The sequence below is a fragment of the Solanum pennellii genome, chromosome 7 (genome assembly GCF_001406875.1).
Source record: "Solanum pennellii chromosome 7, SPENNV200".
Taxonomy (NCBI): Eukaryota; Viridiplantae; Streptophyta; class Magnoliopsida; order Solanales; family Solanaceae; genus Solanum; species Solanum pennellii.
Genome location: NC_028643.1, coordinates 69,447,616 through 69,466,218, shown reverse-complemented (window position 1 = coordinate 69,466,218; position 18,603 = coordinate 69,447,616). Strand labels below are relative to the sequence as shown.

General features: G+C 34.2%; 1 protein-coding gene across 2 annotated transcripts; it reads left to right on the top strand.

Moving 5' to 3' along the window:
* The first annotated feature begins 2,165 nt into the window (after window positions 1–2,165).
* Window positions 2,166–18,001, top strand: LOC107024002 (transcriptional adapter ADA2-like). Of its 2 annotated transcripts, none has more exons than XM_015224873.1 (13): window positions 2,166–2,359; window positions 9,015–9,070; window positions 9,780–9,958; window positions 12,207–12,272; window positions 12,402–12,527; window positions 12,611–12,671; window positions 13,537–13,597; window positions 13,676–13,719; window positions 14,126–14,221; window positions 14,707–14,929; window positions 15,668–15,878; window positions 16,668–16,982; window positions 17,211–18,001. In XM_015224873.1, the coding sequence occupies exons 1-13, from the start codon at window positions 2,307–2,309 to the stop codon at window positions 17,400–17,402; spliced, it is 1,683 nt and encodes a 560-aa protein (XP_015080359.1). In that variant the 5' UTR covers window positions 2,166–2,306; the 3' UTR covers window positions 17,403–18,001. The 2 variants fall into 2 exon arrangements, with proteins under 2 accessions (XP_015080359.1, XP_027774461.1); XM_027918660.1 differs by having other exon boundaries at window positions 2,195–2,359; window positions 13,546–13,597; window positions 17,211–17,402.
* The last annotated feature ends 602 nt before the right edge of the window (window positions 18,002–18,603 follow it).

Below are 18,603 nucleotides of genomic sequence, written 5' to 3'. Positions count from 1 at the left end.
ATATATATATATATATATATATATATATATATAATGTTTCACTATCATAGTTAGAAGTTAAAACGATATTTTTAAAGTGGACTGACTTATTACACGTAGCTTCCTTTTCCTTAATTAAATCTTTTGATCTTACTTGACGATTTTGGGCTAGCAGAAATTTTTTGAAATTATACTTTTTTCTTTTGCTGGTCTCTACAAAACAAAAGATACAACCCATTCAACATCAGTGTTTCCTGATTCCACCATTCAATCTCGTCCTTGTCAGGTGAGAAGGACACTCGACAAGAAAATGTTATCACAAAACGCTATTGATCACTTTAGAAAATAAATGCTAAGAAACAAGAACTGAATAATTTCACATTTTGATAAAATGATAAAATAATATATTTTCAAAAGACCCTTATATAACTATATGATCTCATTAATATTAAAAATTAAAAATTCTTTAAAAGTACGAATATATTTAAGACAATTTAGTGAAATGTGAATGTACTGTGTTTTTATTTATTTATTAATTAGAATTTAAATCTAGATGAAGTTTATTTCTAGCTTTTCTTGTTGCATCCAAAAATTCCGGTGTTGCTACGATTGCAAATCTTTTTGAGTGTATGTGGAATGATATCTTTCGTACTCACGTAATGCTTTATACATTGTTATTGTTGATTTTGTGACACCTTTTAAATGAGAAACCATTTTTTGATATGATTTTCCTATATTGCTCATATAATTTATTCTCTCATCATTATTCATTGAGTGTTCTTAGTAAAGATACAATGAATATTATTTAATTGTTAAAAAATAGTGAACATTATGTACAATGAATTTATATTTATAATAAAACATTTAATTCTTGAATTTATTTTACATAGAATTATGCACATACATTGTACTTTATGTATAATGATTTTTTTAAAATCAATTCAATAAATGTAATTTAGTAAGGTACAATGATTTTGATATATTCATTGTACTTTACATGTATTGTTTTTAATTTTATGTAAATTCAATAAATATGACACAAAAAATTAATAAGATATAATAATTTTGATGTAATCAAATTATCCTTCATTGAATTTCAAAACACTATTTAAATTAATAAATATTATCAGTTCACATAAAAATAATAATAAGAATATTTTATGATTCACCTAACATAATTTCTATAAACTAAGAATATTTTATGATTCACTATATTAATTTAAGGAGATTTTATAGTTGTTGGTGATACAAACCAAATAAAAAGTATTATAAACTTAACGAGATGTAATATAAACAAATAATACATTCGAAACAGAAAACTAATAAAACTCTTTTTATTTACTTATTCAATATATAATTAAAAATATAAGTTCATTTTTCTTGTCCACTTTGATATATAAAAAAACAATTCATATTATTCTTTTTCTAACTTTTGTCCTTATCATTAAATAAAGGGAAAAAGATAAATATATCTTTCAAATTGGCGTAAATGATATGCACATATTTTCCCTCATATTATTGGAACATTAATATTTATGTCTAAAAATTAGAGCACATATACCTTTTATTCTAACGGACATACATGTGTCATAATCTTATCAACCAACTTGACATTTATTAAATATCAGATCGACGGTTATATCCTCTAGTTTTTGGACGACAAGGACTAGAGGAGTAGCCAAAATTTTTAATGAGGGATTCAAAATCTGTATAAATAAATAATTAAAGGGGTTCGACATCTATATATATACATATAAATTTATATTTGTCTTTTTCCTTAAATAAATAGTTATATTTTCTTAGAATCAATTCGAATACTAGTGGAGCTTAAGTTTAATTTTTATACTTATAAACCTAATTAAGTATTCACTCTGTCCCTATTTAGTTGTCCACTTTAGAAGTGATAAATATATTAAGACACCATGATATTATCATAGGTTAGTTACAGTTTTAACCCTAATTTAAAAGATTATACAACTCCCAAGTATAATAAATGTATTTTTTGGTTCCAAAAAGCATGCATTATAACTTAGTAGTATTAGAATTTTTCTAAAATTAAATAAAGACATATTTAGGAAAAAAATTATTATCCTTTATTGATTTGTTAATTTGGACAATTAAATAAGGAATGAGGAATATTACTTTTTTTTTTCCCTAAATGAGTTCAAAATGATTTTTTAAAGCCTAATTTTGAATAGTATAAAAAGGACGTAATTCTTCATTCCCCAAATCTAGGAATTTTGCTCAGAAAAAGTGCCGCACTTTGTCTTTGCGGCAGCCGGAGAGTTGTGTATCACCGGAGTTTTGTGCTTTCAAATTCGGAAGAAATGGGTCGTTCTCGGGCTGTTCATCAATCCACTGATGATGATCCAAGCCAGAGGTCAGTAAAGCTATTCGATGCTTACTCCATTTCATTTACAATTTTTTAAATTTTTTTAAGCCTGATTCTTTTTATGGTTTCTGCTTTGTTTGTGATAATTTTCACTGTTTCGAAGTGTTTGGGTTCTGCACATATATATAGTTTTTGTTGTTGTTAATTTAGAGTTGGAAGCATTGATGGGGTTGCTTTAATTAGTCAAAATGACAGTTAAGTTCAGCATTTGTTGGGTTGGTTTAATTAGTCAAAATGATAGTTAAGTTCAGCAGTTGCGATGGAGGATTTGTAAAGAAAGAGAGGGGGTGTGGGAGCAAGTTATTTGGGAAAAAGGTATAAAAGATGTAATGTGAATCAGTGAATAAAGGGAAGTATAATTGTTTAGGTTTTTTTGAATATTTGAAGGGTAAAGTTTGAATGTACCCTAGTTCAGCTTTTCATGTGCGATATTTGAACATGATACTACTTGTCTGTAGAATAAAAGTTAAAGTTTTAAGTAAGAACACCATTAAGGTATAAAAGATGTAATGTGAATCAGTGAATAAAGGGAAGTATAATTGTTTAGGTTTTTTTGAATATTTGAAGGGTAAAGTTTGAATGTACCCTAGTTCAGCTTTTCATGTGCGATATTTGAACATGTTACTACTTGTCTGTAGAGTAAAAGTTATAGTTTTAAGTAAGAACACCATTATTTATGGTAAGAGTATAAATTGAGCAACCTAAGTGAAACATGCTGACCAAGCGAAAAAGCAAAGGAAGAAAGTGAATTTTGTTAGATTATACAACAAGAGAAGAGTTTATGTCCTGCAACATGAAAAGTATGCTCCTCGACACATTTCTCAAGACCTTTCTCTCTCCTACTTCCTTGGATTGTTGAACACCTTTTCCACTGAGTCCATCGAAATCTATTCATTTTCTCTTCTATCCCCTTAGCTAACACCTTCTGTGCTAGCTTCATAACCACCTTTTCTATCTTCGTGTTTCCTCAACATCTTTCTCAGACAAGGAGGAAGACAATTTATTTTAATGTGGGTTTCAAGTTTTTTGACATCACCAAGTGGAACTCAGATGGATCAACATGGTATGATTGGATTGAGAGGAGTTGGAATATGATGAGACGTGTACCATGAACAAGAAAATCATGGATTGGATCTGTCATACCCTCAAAGAGGCTTCTAAAGACGAGGAATATTTTCAGGAGATAAAAAATTAAAGATTCGAGCACAGAATATGTCTATACTGGAAAATTTAATGCTCAAGGTAATATGAGCATTTTGGCATTAAATGGAGATAGGAGATTGATATTAATTATTCATTAAGCAACCATTAATGCAGGGTGGCTGGACATTGCATTTAAGATTGGTGAGGTTCACTCAATCAACCTCTCACCTGGATAAACAGAACCTCCCAGACTCGTGGAAGCCAGTTACCCCTATGCCAAAGTAGTCAAAGAGAGTAAGTGGCAAACGGAAAACCTCTGAGAGGCTGATGTTAGCAGCAGAGCAAGGAATATTAGCATTGATGACAATTACGGAGCTAAGGATAATGGTTTACTTTGGAAATGTGTAGTTGGCACTTTGACAAGGGGATTTTTGAAAGACTAACTTTGGCAGCTGTAAGAAGGTGGACTACTACAAATTGGAAGACAATTTTCTGAGTTAGCATCTTCGAGATGCTATGGCGAAAAAAGATACTTTAGAAAAACTTGCCCTTGAAGAACTCCAGATTGTACCTGGAATGGTGGAGTTCAGTAGCGGGTTGCAATCACAACTCTTACAAACCTTCTTTTTTTTTTTTAAGAAAAACTCTTTCAAACCTTTAGAAACTTGAATTCGAGCCTTGGGGCTTCCCCTTCACATCTGTTCACACATAGTCTTTTGTGAAATTGGTGATCTGAGGGGAGGGTGGATAGCCATCGAGGAAGAATCTGTGCTTAAAAACCATTTGAAGTGGGCCTTGATTTTTGTCACCAGTGGTTGCTAAAATATTCCCGGAGGGTGTAATCATAAGAGATAAAGTGGAGTACTATATTCCGATATATGGGTAGGGAGAAAACCTAGCTTTGAGGCAGAGTCAGAGCTCAGGGAACTCGTCAGAGAGGTTGTAGGCATCAAGGACTTTGAACATGAGTTACTCATTGGGAGTCAAGAGGGGAAGCACGTGATGTGTCCTTGTGTCACAACTGGAATTTCTCATTGGAAGAAGACACATGACTTCCACATACAGGGTTTTTTGACTCAAGGTGATATTGTTAAGAATCCAACAAGGATTAAAGAGGAAATTATTGAGTTTTACCAAAATTGTACACTAAAACAGAGAATTAGAGACCTCCTGTAGTTTTGGTACTTCTCCTGTCATAACTGAAGAGGAGAGGGAGAAGATGCAAGACAAGTTCCATGAACAAGAGGTTCTGAGATGTCTGAAGTTGTGAGCTGCAGACAAAGCTCCAGGGTCAGATGGTTTTACTATGGGATTTCTAATTAAGTATTGGAGAATTTGAAGCATGATATATATGAAGCTTTTAATGATATCCACAAAATGGATATCTTTGAGAGAAGCTTTCATGCAATTTTCATAGCCTTAATTCCAAAGAAGAAAGGTGCCAATGAATTGAGAGATTTCAGGCCTATCCATTTGGTAGGGAGTGTTTATAAGTTGCTTGCAAAGGTACTACCAGAAAGATTAAAAGGGTGGTAGCTTGACTTATGGATTCTTAACAAATGACTTTCATTAAAGGAAGAGAAATCATTGATGCTGTCTTGGTGGCCAATGAAGCCGTTCACTCTAGGATTATACTTAAAAAACCGGAGTCCTTTGCAAACTTGATATTGCAAAGATATATGATCTGTCAGTGCGTCAAAGGATTTGTTTTGGTTATAAATGAATTTAATTAGGTCAACATTGCATTTCAATTGTGACTTTTTTTGCCCTCATCAATGGTTCCCCCACTGGATTTGTTGGTGCTCATAGAGGTCTCAGACAAGCTGACCCCTTGTCTCCCTTTTTGTTTATTTTGGTTACGGAAGGTCTTAGCAATATGATTAAGACGGCAAACACTTGTGGTTGGATAAAATGCTTTGAGTTGGCACGAATGGCAAGAGCAGCCTGAAAATCACTTTTCTGCAATATGCTGACGACATCCTAATCTTTTGTGATGCTTATGGAGAGCAATTCAAGTTCTTAGGAGTGATTTTGGTGCTATTTGAAGGTATATCTGGCCTTCACATTAATTGGAGGAAAAGCTGTCTAGATCCTATCAATGAAGTGCCTGATATGGCTCAAGTATCCACAATCCTAGGTGGTGATGTTGGTTCTTTACTTACTATATATTTGGGAATGCCATTAGGAGCAAAATCAAAGTCAAAGGTGATCTGGAACAGTGTTATAGAAAAAAGTGAAAAAGAAGCTGCTAGATGGAAGCCACATTACATGTCTTTGGATGGTAGAATCACACTTATTAACTTAATGTTAAATGCATTTCCAACATACATGATGCATTGTTCCCAATATTAATAGGGTTTATCAAATATCAACTAACTTGATAAAATCAGGTCATTTTTGTGGCAAGGAAACAATAAACAGAGAGGTTTTCACTTGGTCAAGTGGTACCTAAATCACTAGCAAAAAACATAAAGGACTTTGTATTAGAAATCTGAAACTTCAGAAGAAAGCTCATAAAATGAAGTGGCTATGGAGATTCACGGAAGAAAATCAATATCTATGGGGAAGAGTCAGTAATGCGAAGTACTGGAGGAAGATAAATGGAGGACCAAATAAGTAAACACACCTTATGTGGGGATCCATACGGGCTCTATTGCTTGAATTGAAGAGCTATACATCCATCAGAGTGTATGATGGAAACAGAACTGCCTTCTGGAGTAGTTTGCAGGAGAATTTTCCTGATATATTTGGCTTAGTACTTCATCATCACAAGACTATTACAGAACTTAAGACAGACCACGATGAGATCTTATCTTTGCAAGATTGTTCAATTATTGGGAGATTCAGAAGGTAACAAAGTTTTACCAGGCATAGGAATTCTTCAGTGGCCTACAAGGGGGTCTGATAGATGTAGGTTGTTGGGACATGGCTGTGGCTCTTTTAGGGTGGGTAGTGCCTTCAAGTTACTAACTCAGACCAACAGCAGGTTATGAACTGGTCATGGAAGCACATTTGGAAGATTAAAATTACATATAAAGTTTCTTGTTTTGCTTGGATTCTGGCTATAGAGACTGTTCTTACTAGGGAGAATCTGACAAAAGGAAAATCCACCTTATGCTCAAGATGTTATCTCTGTGGTGAGATAGCAGAGACAGTTAATCATCTGTTTCTACATTGCAAAATCACAGAACGACTATGGACAATATTCATTAGCCTTAGAGGAATATCTTGGATAATGCCTGGAAGGATTATTGATGTCCTACATAGTTAGGAGAAAGGAGGTTCTCAGGCAATAGACACGGATAGATGGAGAACTGTTCGAACAAGCATTTTGTGGACAATCTGGTAAGAAAGAAATTCCTGATGTTTTGATAATGTGGAGAACTCTTTGCAGAAGATAAAGTTGAATTGTCTTTTGCTTCTTTGTTTTTGGGGTAAACTGACCTACTCAGAAGATTCTGTTGATATAATTGATGTTCTGAGTAGCATTTAGGATGACTATTTTTGTATACCTGAAGCACTTCCGTAAATATGATTTCAGGATGATCTATGTACCGTTTTGCCTATTAATACACAAGTCACCCTTTTCTAAAGAAGAAGAAGAAGAGAAGAGTTGGAGATACAAAGGAAAATGAGCGAAGATTCAAGAGTCCTAATTTGAATATGCTCAATTATGACAGAGCGAGCATTGTTGAATAGTAGTTATATTTAGCAGTGTTATCAAAGGCGAAAAGCGCAAAAAGACTCTTAAGGTCTATGGGGGCTTTAAGCATAAAGCGCAAATAAAGCGTGAGCTTTAATGTAAAAAAGCACAAAGGGAGAAAAGAATACAAATTTATATATGTTTAATCCAATACTAATAATTATAAACATGAATGACAAATATGATAAAGTGAAATATCAATTATTTGGTTCTACTTCTTCATAAGAGGCTCATTGCCATGAAAATGTTTGCCTTAGAACCTTGATGACGACACTAAAGGGCGCATAAAATGAGGCAAAGCGCTCAACATTTTGAGCCTCGCTTTAGGGCTTAAGCACGCCTTTACTGATATTTAGGGGTGTCAAATGGGCAAGTTGAGTTGAACTTAGGTGGATTAAAGTGAGATGAGTTAATAAATGAGCAGGTCATCGTTACTTGGGCTGAAACGAGTTGGGCTAAAAGACAATTCATAACCCGAACTCACCCAGTTCTTACTAAGTTTTAATTTCTTTGTCTATTCTTTTGTATTTCTTGAAGTTTCTAATTGATCTTTTGTCTTTACTATGGGTGTATATTACATATCAAATGAAAATATTTTGACAAAGTTTCTCATGGATCAATTTGGGTTGAAAGGTGTTGGGCTAAAATGGGCTAAGCTAATAAATGGGCAAGTCAATGACCCACTTTAACTTTGGTAAGTTAGGGTTTCATGTGCTAGTTTTGCCATTGTAGTAATATTAGATACTGAATATATTTGGAGAAAAGAGATGTTGAGTTGCAAGTTTTGATATGGAATACAGAGGAAGGCGATCTAAAAAAAAAAGAAGAGAATACGGAGAAAAAAGGTGATTTTTTCCCCTTAATCTTTGTAAACTATTATCTTACTAAAACTACATAGGATGTTTCAACACAACAGAAGAACCAAGTATAAATTTCTTAATCTCTAGAAGAATTGAATAGAAAGCTCCTTGATCGATAATGTAATTTCTATGAGGTATTTTTGGATTTCCTTCCATTTTGGTTGGCTTTTTGATCTAAAAGTGTATTTACTGCTATTGGAAGTGCATGTTCTTGAGAGGATAGTCTCGTGATTTGCTTGCCAAAGCGATCCTATTCGTTGAAATAGAGGAATTTAATGAGATAGACATGTGAATTAGTTAACACCTTCTTTAGGGCTTTATTTAAGTGCAGCAGTGGTGAAGCCACTGCCTCTTTCCAATTGGCATACTTGAAGCTGTTACTCAGTCGTTACCTTTTTCTGAACGGCTTCTTTTTTTTGGAGAAGGATAGATCCTTGGGTGCAATATCCATACCTGTTATATAATGCAAGAAAAACAAACTTGTCTATGAAGTTGTGAAAATCAATGTTTTCGTATTACATAGACAAAGATATTTCCTTACCTTTTGATCTTGAACACTGATTTTCATGTATGGATATTGCACCCAAGGGTGTGGCCCAGTGTTCAATGAAGTGGGTTGAGAACCATGAGGACTGAGGTTTAAATCTCAATGGAGTAAAAACAAACATTAGGTGCTTTATTTCATCTGTCCAAGCATTGGGTGGACAGAGTTACCTGGGACTTGTGCTAGAGTTGAGGTAGCGTACCCGTGGAATAAGTCGAGGTGCGCGCAAGCTGCCCAAACACCATGGTTATAAGAAAAAATGAAGTCTTGTATGGATGTGTCTATGTAAACATAGTTCCATACATCATGTGGAACTGTATCTGATTTGATTCCATTAATTATTGGCCTGATCTGGTGACTTATATTTTCCTTGTCCTTTTAATTCTTTGGTAGGTCTAAGAGAAAAAGGGCAGCACCAAATGTGGAGAGTTTTGATACTGCAGCTACTGGTATGACTCTTATTTAAAAAATTTGGTAATTAGCACCCTTAGGAATGAAAATCATTTACAAGAAGCAGGATCCCTGCAGTGCTATTTTCAGTTTGGCTTGTAAACGTGGACAAATTGAACTATTAACTTTGTCTGTCTAAAAAAGAAACCCTTTTTTCTATTCTCAAGGGAAGTTCTGCTACATCTAGTATGACACAAACTTTTCATTCATGTGCGTTCCTCGTTTTCTCTTTCCAATACAACTTTTTACTTTATTTTTCTCTCAAAGAAGCTCAAATTTCAATATAAGACCAAACATGTTTCTCCTATAAACATTAACTATTTCAATTTTAACTCTTTATTATAAATAAAGAAGACTATTTAAACCTAACTCCTCTCGTATCATGGTACATGGTCAGATTTCAGACGAAGCGGACATACATAATTCTTTATTCATCACAGCTTGTGACCATGTTTATTCCTTGTGGAACAAAAATCTATTTTTACCTTCTATTTCTTGTTTCATATTTTTTATTTTAATCTTGTTCATGGCGGAACAGAAAAAAAAGTAATTCATGAGTCATATTGTATGTGTACTCCTACTGGATTGTAACTACTCCAACTTCTGGAACTTTGTTATTTATGCCTGGTGTTTTAGTTAGATGCTAATCACAAAATTTTTTCTGTTTTAAATTGAACCTTATAATTTGTCTTGTTTCTGTTTATGAAGGCCAAATATTGACTGAAGGGAAAAAGGCTTTGTACCATTGCAATTATTGCAATAAAGATATATCTGGAAGGATTCGGATTAAATGTGTTGTGTGTTCTGACTTTGATCTTTGTGTGGAATGCTTTTCTGTTGGAGCAGAAGTGCAGCCTCACAAAAGCAATCATCTGTATAGGGTTATGGTTAGTGACTTCATCTTATTGAATTTTCATAAAAATGTTGGACTACTTCAGTTAATGTTCAAAAAAAATGTTGGAATACTTCAGTTACGTACTTCTCTTGAATTGTTTTATTCGTATCTACATTTAACAGAACATAAATAGTTTAAGCCGGTGAAAATGCTTGAAGCATTCTTAAATTGCAGCCTTAATTCTCAGTAGGTTTTGTTAATTGTTACGCTCTTCATTGATGTCACATTAATGAATCAGATATCATCATTTTGTGTATCCTGATTGGTTTATGCAAAATTTGGGAAAATATTATAGAGATTGTTGAAGCTGCTGAGTACGTAACATCTTAAAGACCATTTTATTTATTTTTTAGAAGGATTTGCCTAGGTGAACTTCTGTACCTGATTTTGTATATGAGAGTTGACCACTCAGCTAATCTGAATGGGTTGTGCAGTCTTCACTCTTCATAGCTGCTTGATGGTTAGGCAGAGTCATAAGAACTATATCTATGGTCACCTGCTTGTACAAGATGTATTTTTATCTAATAATCCTGTTCATCAAAGCGGGCTGCTATCTGTTGAAATATTGTCATAATTTCACTAACTTTTGGATATAATCCTGTTCATCAAAGCGGGCTGCTATCTGTTGAAATATTATCATAATTTCACTAACTTTTGGATATAATCCTTTACCTATACTCCCTCCGTTCCTTTTTAGTTGTCATGATAGGATTTTGCACAACCATTAAGAAAAAATTAATTATTAGTGTAGTTTGACCCCTTATTAATTCTTTAATCTTTATCTATTTACGTGCCTCTTAATTCTAGAATAATTTATGCTAAGGGCAAAGTAGAAACAAATAATTAGTTCTCTCTCATCTTCATCATGAATAATTAATTCTCTTTTGATTGTCAATTTGACAACTATTTTGGAAGAAGTATTTTTAATGTACATGACAATTAAAAAGGAACAAAGGAAGTAGTTTGTTTGGTCAAACTTCTAAAATTAGCTTATTTTGAAAATTGTTTGTTTCAAAACTCCTTTAAAGAAAGTACTTTTGTGAGAAGCTGTGTGTGTTAGGGTCAATCAATTTGAGAAACACTTACAAGTTAGTGTTGACCAAACTTTTAAAAAGGTTTCTAAATATATTTTCTCAAGAAGTGTTTTTTTAAGGGTATATATGCTCTAGTTTTTTGACGGCAGGGGCACCAATGTCCCAAAAGTATGACGAAGGGTATCTGCATACTATTTATTATAGTTCCAGGGTATATTCGTCCATTTTACCTTTTTCAGCTTCTGAAAAGCAGCTTTGCCTCCTACTCAAAATAACTTTATTCCTCTAAAAGCTTTGCCAAACAACCTAATTTTGAAAAAAACATTTTTTTTGGAAGCACTTTTTTCCTTGGAGAATCTTGGCCAAACAGTCTACTAGTTACCTATAGTGGAGCTAAATTGGATTCATAATGAGACGCAGAGGTGGATCTAGAATTTCTAGAACATGGGCTTAAAGTCTTTTACTAGTAAAAGGAGAAAAAAGAATGTATTAAGTGGGAGTTGATCCATTTTCCTTAAAATAAATAACTTAGCATTCAACCAAGTCACCATCCAACCCTTTTAGAGCATGGGTGCTATCAAACAATATTAGATCAATTTTAGGAAACATGTACATAGGATACTTAATTTGAGGAGAGACCATGGGTTCACATGAACCACAATTTCTAATGTAAAAATTCGCCCCTGATGAGATGGAAGATAATAGATAGAAATATGCTCTTGAAAAAAGGTTGTTCTAATTGCAACAATGAGATGCTTATGTACGGGAGATGATTTTCACACGATTCGAGTAAGTTGGACACTCAATGTTGGGATTTGATACTATATCTAGAGAGGTAGAATTGAAGTTCACTCTTTTTATGTGGATGCTAAGTAATAGAGAATGGGATGTTTACTTTGTTGGACTTGTCAAATCTAAAATTTGGGACAAGGTTTTTATGAAGCTGTTACTCATGAGTGAACTATTATTATGATTAATTACAAATGATCAGATTAGTAGGTGGTCGTTTGTATAGTGGATATTCGCTTCCCATTTTAGCTGATCAATGATCTTAGAAAGCATTTTTCTCACATGTTTACATTTGAGGGAGGAGTTCTGGCTGTTTTATGCTGTTTACTTTGTTTAGTTATGTTCTCACCCTTTTATCTCTTACTTTTTATGGATATATGTGTGGGATATGTCTTCAAGGTTTTCTTTTATGAACAGGATAACCTGTCATTTCCTCTCATATGTGCTGACTGGAATGCTGATGAGGAAATGTTACTTCTAGAGGTAATCTTCCATTTTTCTGCCTGTGCTTAAATATTTCAATCATCAGTGATCTAGATCTTATTCAGAATTCTGGGAGGATTAGAGTTCTCTTGGTTTTAGTTTATCGCCTTTCCTCTTTTTCTTTTGCAGGGTTTGGAAATGTACGGATTGGCAAACTGGGCTGAAGTTGCCGAACATGTTGGAACAAAGAGTAAACAGCAGTGTATTGACCACTATAAGTCCACATATATTAGTTCTCCTTGTTTTCCGCTTCCGGTGAGTAACCCGCCTAACACAATGCAGCATTACATCAAGTGCTTCATTATGAAAAGCTGAATCTGCACACTATATTTTTGTAGGACATGTCCCATGTTATGGGAAAGAACAGAGAGGAACTTCTTGCCATGGCCAAGGATCAAGGTGACTGAAGAGCTTTTCTTTATCATATTTTCATTTTTTTTTAATCTCTTAAGCTTAAACTCTGATTTCGGATGTTTTTGCCTCAGTTTTCTGCTTCATACACTTTCTTGATCCAATCCATCAGTTTTTACTGTGTTCACTGCATAACACAATCAAGCTATGTTTTCCCCCTACCTCATGTGTGACAGGCCAACATTTACTCCAATTGGCTGGTTTGGCTATTAATCAAGAAACTGATCTGTATTGGGTTAAAAACAGAATTTTGGCATGCCTTTCTGGGTCCCTGCATTTTCCCTTTTCATTGGATCAATAAAATTTTTGTAGCCGACCAAAATCATTTGTACCCCACACTCTTCAGAAGGGGCATCAAAAGATTGACAAAAAACTGCACTAGCCAGAAACATCTGGTTTCCGCTATCTTTCATAGGCCTGTCTGCTCATGCTTGGTTAGTAGTTAACAGATATCGTCTTATCTTGATAATTGAGTAGTACTGGTGTCGGAAGAAGTACAAGCATATCCACCATGTTGAAGTGTGTGAGTATCACATCTAAAAGATTAAGCTATTAGAAAGAGCACACTTTTATTTCATTAACTCTGTATTCAACAATGCCTCTATGTGTAGGCATGAAGCCTGATTCTTTTTCATAGGTCAAGCATGTGGAAATTCTTTTCAATAATGGGTGGCAGTGAGACTCGAATTCAATATCTCTGCCTTTATTGATGACTTAACCATGTTGAAGTGGTGTGATCATCTCATCTAAAGCTATTAGAGAGAGCACATTCTTATTTAATTAACAATGTCATCAACATCCATTCTCAGAATCACATTGTCTCTTAGTCTAATAAAATGTTCATTCTTGTTAGGATATGCAGCTCCCGGGGGAGTTAATGTTAAAGAAGAGTCTCCATTCTCTGCAGGAATCAAGTATGCTCGGGTTTGTTCCAAATAAATGGAAGTGTCGTAGTCTTCTCTATTCTCATACGTTTGGACATGTATTTTCAGGATGGAAGATCAAAGGGAAGAAAATTCAACTGGACTTGCCTCAGGTAGTTTAGCTTCTGGCACAAAGTGATACCCTTATAATTTACGTAGAAATTATTTTTCATAATGGGTGGCGGAGAATCAAACCCAACACCTTTGCCTGCTTGATACTATTTTGCAGTGTATGATCATCTCATCTTAAAGTTTAAGCTATTAGAGAGAGCACTCTCTTATTTTAACTTAATTATATCTTCAACAATTCCGTTCTAAGCTCATACTAAAACAAGACAGCAAAATAGAACAAAATTTTCCCCAGTGATGTATGTGTGTGTGTGGATACAGAGAGGGAGAGAGAGATGACAATAGAATTGAAGGCACTTATAGTGGTAACTCTGGGAAAAAATCATGTTATCCTTCGGTTTGTGTTGGCATATTCACTTGTTTTCTCTATCATGTTTGATTTGGTTTCAGTTGGAGGTTCTGCTTCTGGTACATTAGCAGGAGCTGGAAAGAGGACATCTAGCTTACTTCATAGTAAGGAGAATCATGATAGCATCAAAGTGGAAGGTATCAGTTGTTCTAGCATTATATCACAGAAAATTGTGATGCTTACTGTTTGTGCACCTTTGCTTTATCCTCTCTTTAGGATTCAGATATCCATGTACTATTCTTAAAGTATTGTTGTCTGGTGATCCTATTTATATATTTTTTGAAAAATGAATATGGCAAAGATATTCTTTAAGTGTATGCTTATTCCATTTTCTACTCGATTGTGAGCAGGAGATACCATGCCATTTCTGTAGTTTGTAGTTTGATAACAGTAATGCTGATAATTCACAACTACCTACTCGATTGTGAGCAGGAGATACCATGCCCTTTCTGTAGTTTGTAGTTTATAGTTTATAGTTTGATAACAGTAATGCTGATAATTCACAACTATCTATACTTGTTAAAATATAGCTGATGAAGTTTTTATTGATACTTTCTTTAGAGTATGCATGGTAACTTTTTGATTGAGAGAAATGCTAAGAGTCTTTTGTTGTTGCATTTAGGTTGTCCTGCAGACAGGAGTGTCGGAGAGAAAAAGCCTAGGTCATCAGTGGACGAGGGGCCTTCCATGACAGAATTAAGTGGTTATAATTCCAAGAGAGAGGAGTTTGAAATTGAATACGATAATGATGCTGAGCAGATGGTGGCTGATATGGAATTTAAAGAGACAGATACCAATGCTGAGCGTGAACTGAAACTTCGGGTATTGCGTATATACAATAAAAGGTAAGTAATCCTCACTGGACTGTGATGTTGGTACTTATTAGTTATTTCCTCTTTCCCCAACATATGCAAAAAAACAGAATTCTCGTCAGTTACTCTTTTACCCTTTTCCCCCTCTTCCAAGTACGAGAATCATTGCAGAAGAGAGCTATGATTCTGCAAGTGTTGATTTTCTTGCCACATGTGAAAATGTCAATTGACTTCTTGACTTTAAGGTGGTTTTACTGAATGTAGCATTCAACTGATGTATGCTGGTAGAATCACCTATTTATAGTTTTCTAGGGGATCATGTGGATGAATAATGAGCTTTATCCTGCCTTGAGCCACCTAGCAATTTGTAAAATTTTAACTGTTCCTTTATACAATGCATTTCTCAGCTTCTGTATAGATGCCATTCAATGCAAGTTTCTCTTGCCTGTATCCATTTTTCAGTTGACTTCAGATTGAAGGTAGTTCAATACCATATTGACATCTCACTGGACAGTTGTCTTCAAATAAATGTGGTTGATAATCTTCCCATGATTGTAGAGGGAAGTAATCCCAGTTAGGTGCTTCTGGTACATCATGTTGTTGATATGGATTTTTGAACTTTATAAATATGAGAAAATGTAGCTATTGAAAGACGATTACGTAGTAGAGGTCATCAATTGTCTATGTTAGTTGCTCTGATGCACTAATGGCTCATGATACTCTTAATTTATTTTTGTTTGTGCGAATCTTCAATCTGTTAATATTCTGCAGGCTTGATGAGAGGAAACGTAGGAAGGATTTTATTTTGGAAAGGAAACTACTTCATCCCGATCCTTTTGAGAAAGACCTCACCCCGGAGGAGAAGGACATATGCCGTCGTTACAGGGTGTTCATGCGTTTTAGTTCTAAAGAGGAGCATGAGGATTTCCTTAGGAGCATAATCGAGGAGCACCGAATAGTTAAACGAATACGAGATCTTCAGGTTAAGTGCAAACTCTTTCTACTAGAGTACCTCCAGAATGATAATTCTATTTTCTAGGCTCTTTGCAATCCTTTCTGAATGATTATAATCCTAATACAAATATTGGAACAATTTCAGCTTATAATAATGATTTGTTACACATAAAACTTTAGGTATGTAAAACACAAACTCAATGATATGAAAAGAATTTAAAGTTCATCTTTTTTTTTTAAAAAATTCTAACAGTAGAACTTATAATTTAAAGGTTTCTGTACTGGGTAAGCATTTCTTATAAAAATTTTATGATGTATTTTTCTCCTATTTTGTTACTACCAAATGTAAGTCTACATGAATGCTAACTAGTTTCCTTAACCATAGGTAGTGATCCATTTTCTTTTGTTTTTATAACGGTTTTGTTCATACCAATTTGAACACACCTCAACTTTTATTCATCAAGTACCTGGCTACCTGCTCCTCCCACCAGCATAACTATTGGCAACTTTGGCCACCAAAGTTTTGGCAGATGGAAGAAGCATCTAGTATATTTTGTGTATGCTGGTATTTGAACCCTGGTCTCCAATAGTTTTCATCCCACTTAGTAGGCAATTTGGTCACACCCAATGAGTGCTGTAGGTTGTGGTTGTTGCATGGGATACATTTCAGATACTATAATCAAATAAAATTTGGCAAAAAGACAAATAGATTGGGTCAAGCACGTACCTCTGGCATATGTGACAAATATAAACTCTGCAGTCTCGTCTATTAAGTTTGCAAGTTAGTGTTGTTGAAATATTCAGTCCCTGCACCCAGGATGCCCGAATTGCTGGTTGCCGAACTTTAGCTGAGGCAGAAAGATATGTTGAACAAAAGAGAGCGCGGGAATCTGAAGAAAATATACGTAGACTGAAGGAGAACACCCAGAGTGGCCCAAGTGGAAAATATTTGCAAAGAGCAGGTCACTTTAAAGTGGAGCATGACAGCAGCCCCAGAGGAGTTGGTAGGGGCCCTGAAATGATGGATTGTTGCAATGACTTATCATCAACCACCGCACCAAATGGTGTTGGAAGTGCTGTAGACATTTGGGATGTCAGTGGGTTTTCAGGAGCTGAGTTGCTCTCAGAAGCTGTAAGTATCTTCTGTTTCTGCTGCCACATATTGTTGCTATTTGACTATTTCCACAATTTTCTTTGCGAGCATTAACAAAGCGACTAGTAGTATCTGACTTCGTACATATACAAAATGGGTATTGATGTAGCAATTCTATAGTATTGATGCCCCTGAAAAGTAATTTTTTTTAGTGTATGGCTGTATCCTTTTAATCTTAACCTGCATTTGTGACAATTGGAATTGCAGGAAAAAAAGCTTTGTGATGAGATGAGAATCCTGCCGGCTCATTATCTAAACATGTCGCAAACCATGTCCATGGGGATCTTTAATGGCAACATCACCAAGAAATCTGATGCGCATGGTCTATTCAATGTTGATCCGAATAAGATTGACAAAGTGTATGAGATGCTTGTCAAAAAGGGCCTGGCTCAAGCATAATGTTGCTACTTTACGGGTTCAAGCGTGCTTTTATTTATTTTCTACCAAATTCGCAATGATGTAAAATGGCTGGCCTGTTTTCTTAGATTCTTTCAAGACTATCTAAACCATTACGTTAGATGAAGGTTGCTCAAGGCATGACTGTTCAAAAAGTTATCACATACGTATAACAACGAGAGGAAAAGTCATGCAGTGGATATCCTTTATAGTGATACCCATTGTAGATATGAGGTCCGTAAAACAAGCTTTTCATAGTGTTCCAGTAACGTCGCAATTATTATGGTGTGGTAAGTTATCTGTTCGAGAGGAAGCAGTTTAATGGAGAGTTATGCTGTTGTCTGAGGCTTGTGTATACATGAGGTTTATACATCCAACTAGATTGTGAATAGTTTGCTGGTTCACAGCAAGTATTTGCAAGTGTTTCATTTGCAATTCTTTTTCCTCAGAAGTTGGATTGAGTATCCATTTTCTGTTGTTGGATTGAATATTTATTTTATGTTGGATTATATTATTTATGTTTTTGGATTATATTATTTTGTTGTTGAATTCAGTATCTATTTTCATGTCGTTGGATAATTTTTAATCATGTTGATTATCTATTTTATGTTGTGTTCATTGCATAGGCATAACATTTATTCCATTGATATTAATCTTGGAGATCTGTCAAACTTTTCAGTATCTATTTTCATGTCGTTGAATAATTTTAAATCATGTTGATTATCTATTTTATGTTGTGTTCATTGCATAGGCATAATATTTATTCCATTGATATTAATCTTGGAGACCTGTCAAACTTTCTCCATTTTGTATTTTTAAGAATTTGTACCACAAAAAAATCATACCCCTTTGAGTACTGTTATTATCTAGTGTGTATATATACCAAAAACAAGGAAGCATGAATTCAATATATGAGTATTTTTTATCTCAAATTTATTGAGTTTACTAAATTTTAATATGATTTTTAGATATTTTAAGTTAATTGTTGTAATTAATAATATTCTTTACGAAGTTTTAAAATAATGTATGTTATTCTCTCTGTTTCAACTTATATGATATTGAAAATTTTAAAGAGTCAACTAAATTTTTTTATGTATTTTAAATTTTTAAGTTGATTATTGTGATTTATAGTGTTATTTACGCAATTTTTAAATTAATGTATATAGTATGTTGTATTTCATCCTTCCTAATTTTTGTGGTACCA

Coding starts and splice junctions, on each gene's coding strand:
- LOC107024002 (XM_015224873.1), top strand. CDS start 2,307: ATGGGTCGTTCTCGGGCTGTTCATCAATCCACTGATGATGATCCAAGC. Junction 2,360..9,014: donor GATGATGATCCAAGCCAGAG/GTCAGTAAAGCT, acceptor ATTCTTTGGTAG/GTCTAAGAGAAAAAGGGCAG. Junction 13,720..14,125: donor TTCAACTGGACTTGCCTCAG/GTAGTTTAGCTT, acceptor ATTTGGTTTCAG/TTGGAGGTTCTGCTTCTGGT.